Source organism: Hipposideros armiger, unplaced genomic scaffold (genome assembly GCF_001890085.2).
Source record: "Hipposideros armiger isolate ML-2016 unplaced genomic scaffold, ASM189008v1 scaffold_37, whole genome shotgun sequence".
Lineage (NCBI taxonomy): Eukaryota > Metazoa > Chordata > Mammalia > Chiroptera > Hipposideridae > Hipposideros > Hipposideros armiger.
Genome location: NW_017731387.1, coordinates 2,141,888 through 2,142,764, shown reverse-complemented (window position 1 = coordinate 2,142,764; position 877 = coordinate 2,141,888). Strand labels below are relative to the sequence as shown.

At 40.0% G+C, this 877-nt stretch overlaps 1 protein-coding gene across 1 annotated transcript in view; it reads left to right on the top strand.

Moving 5' to 3' along the window:
* ASPM (assembly factor for spindle microtubules) overlaps positions 1-877 on the top strand; it is a 51,573-nt gene that overhangs the window by 29,637 nt on the left and 21,059 nt on the right. The window contains exon 19 of the mRNA XM_019637990.1: positions 5-868. Within this exon, the coding sequence (XP_019493535.1) occupies positions 5-868 (864 nt within the window). The remainder of the gene's footprint in view (positions 1-4; positions 869-877) is intronic.

Genomic DNA, 877 nt, shown 5'->3' with positions numbered 1-877 from the left:
GCAGCCTATAGAGCTTCAGCTATTATCATTCAGAGATGGTACCGAAATATTAAAATTGCAAGCCATCAACGTAAGGAATATCTTAATTTAAAGAAGACAGCAGTCAAAATCCAAGCTATGTATAGAGGTGTTAGAATAAGAAGACATATTCAACATATGCACATGGCAGCCACCTTTATTAAAGCCATGTTTAAAATGCATCAGGCAAAAATAAGATATCAGAAAATGAGAACAGCAGCTCTCATAATACAAGTAAGATATAGAGCCTATTATCAGGGTAAAACTCAGCGTGCCAAATACTTGGCAGTTCTGAAAGCTGTTAATATTCTTCAGGCCAGTTTTAGAGGAGCGAGAGTTAGGCAGACGCTAAGTAAGATGCAGACTGCGGCAACACTCATTCAGTCATACTACAGAAGGTACAGACAACAATCACGTTTTAATAAATTAAAGAAGGTAACAAAGACACTACAGCAAAGGTACCGGGCCATGAAGGCAAGAAACGTCCAGTTTCAAAGGTATAACAAATTAAGGCGTTCTGTCATCTGCATTCAGGCTGTTTTTAGAGGGATGAAAGCTAGAAGACATTTAAAAGTTATGCATTTAGCAGCGACACTTATTCAGAGGAGATTCAGAACTCTGATGATGAGAAGAAGATTCCTGTCTCTCAGGAAAACTGCTCTTTGGGCTCAGAGACAATATCGTGCAAATGTTTGTGCAAAGCATCACTTACAATTTCTACGGTTACAAAGGGCCGTCATTAAAATCCAGTCATCGTGCAGAAGATGGATAGTAAGGAGAAAGATACGAGAGATGCACAGGGCTGCTGCTCTCATCCAGGCTACTATATCTACTGGGGAAAACCTCGAGGGTCAGCAAG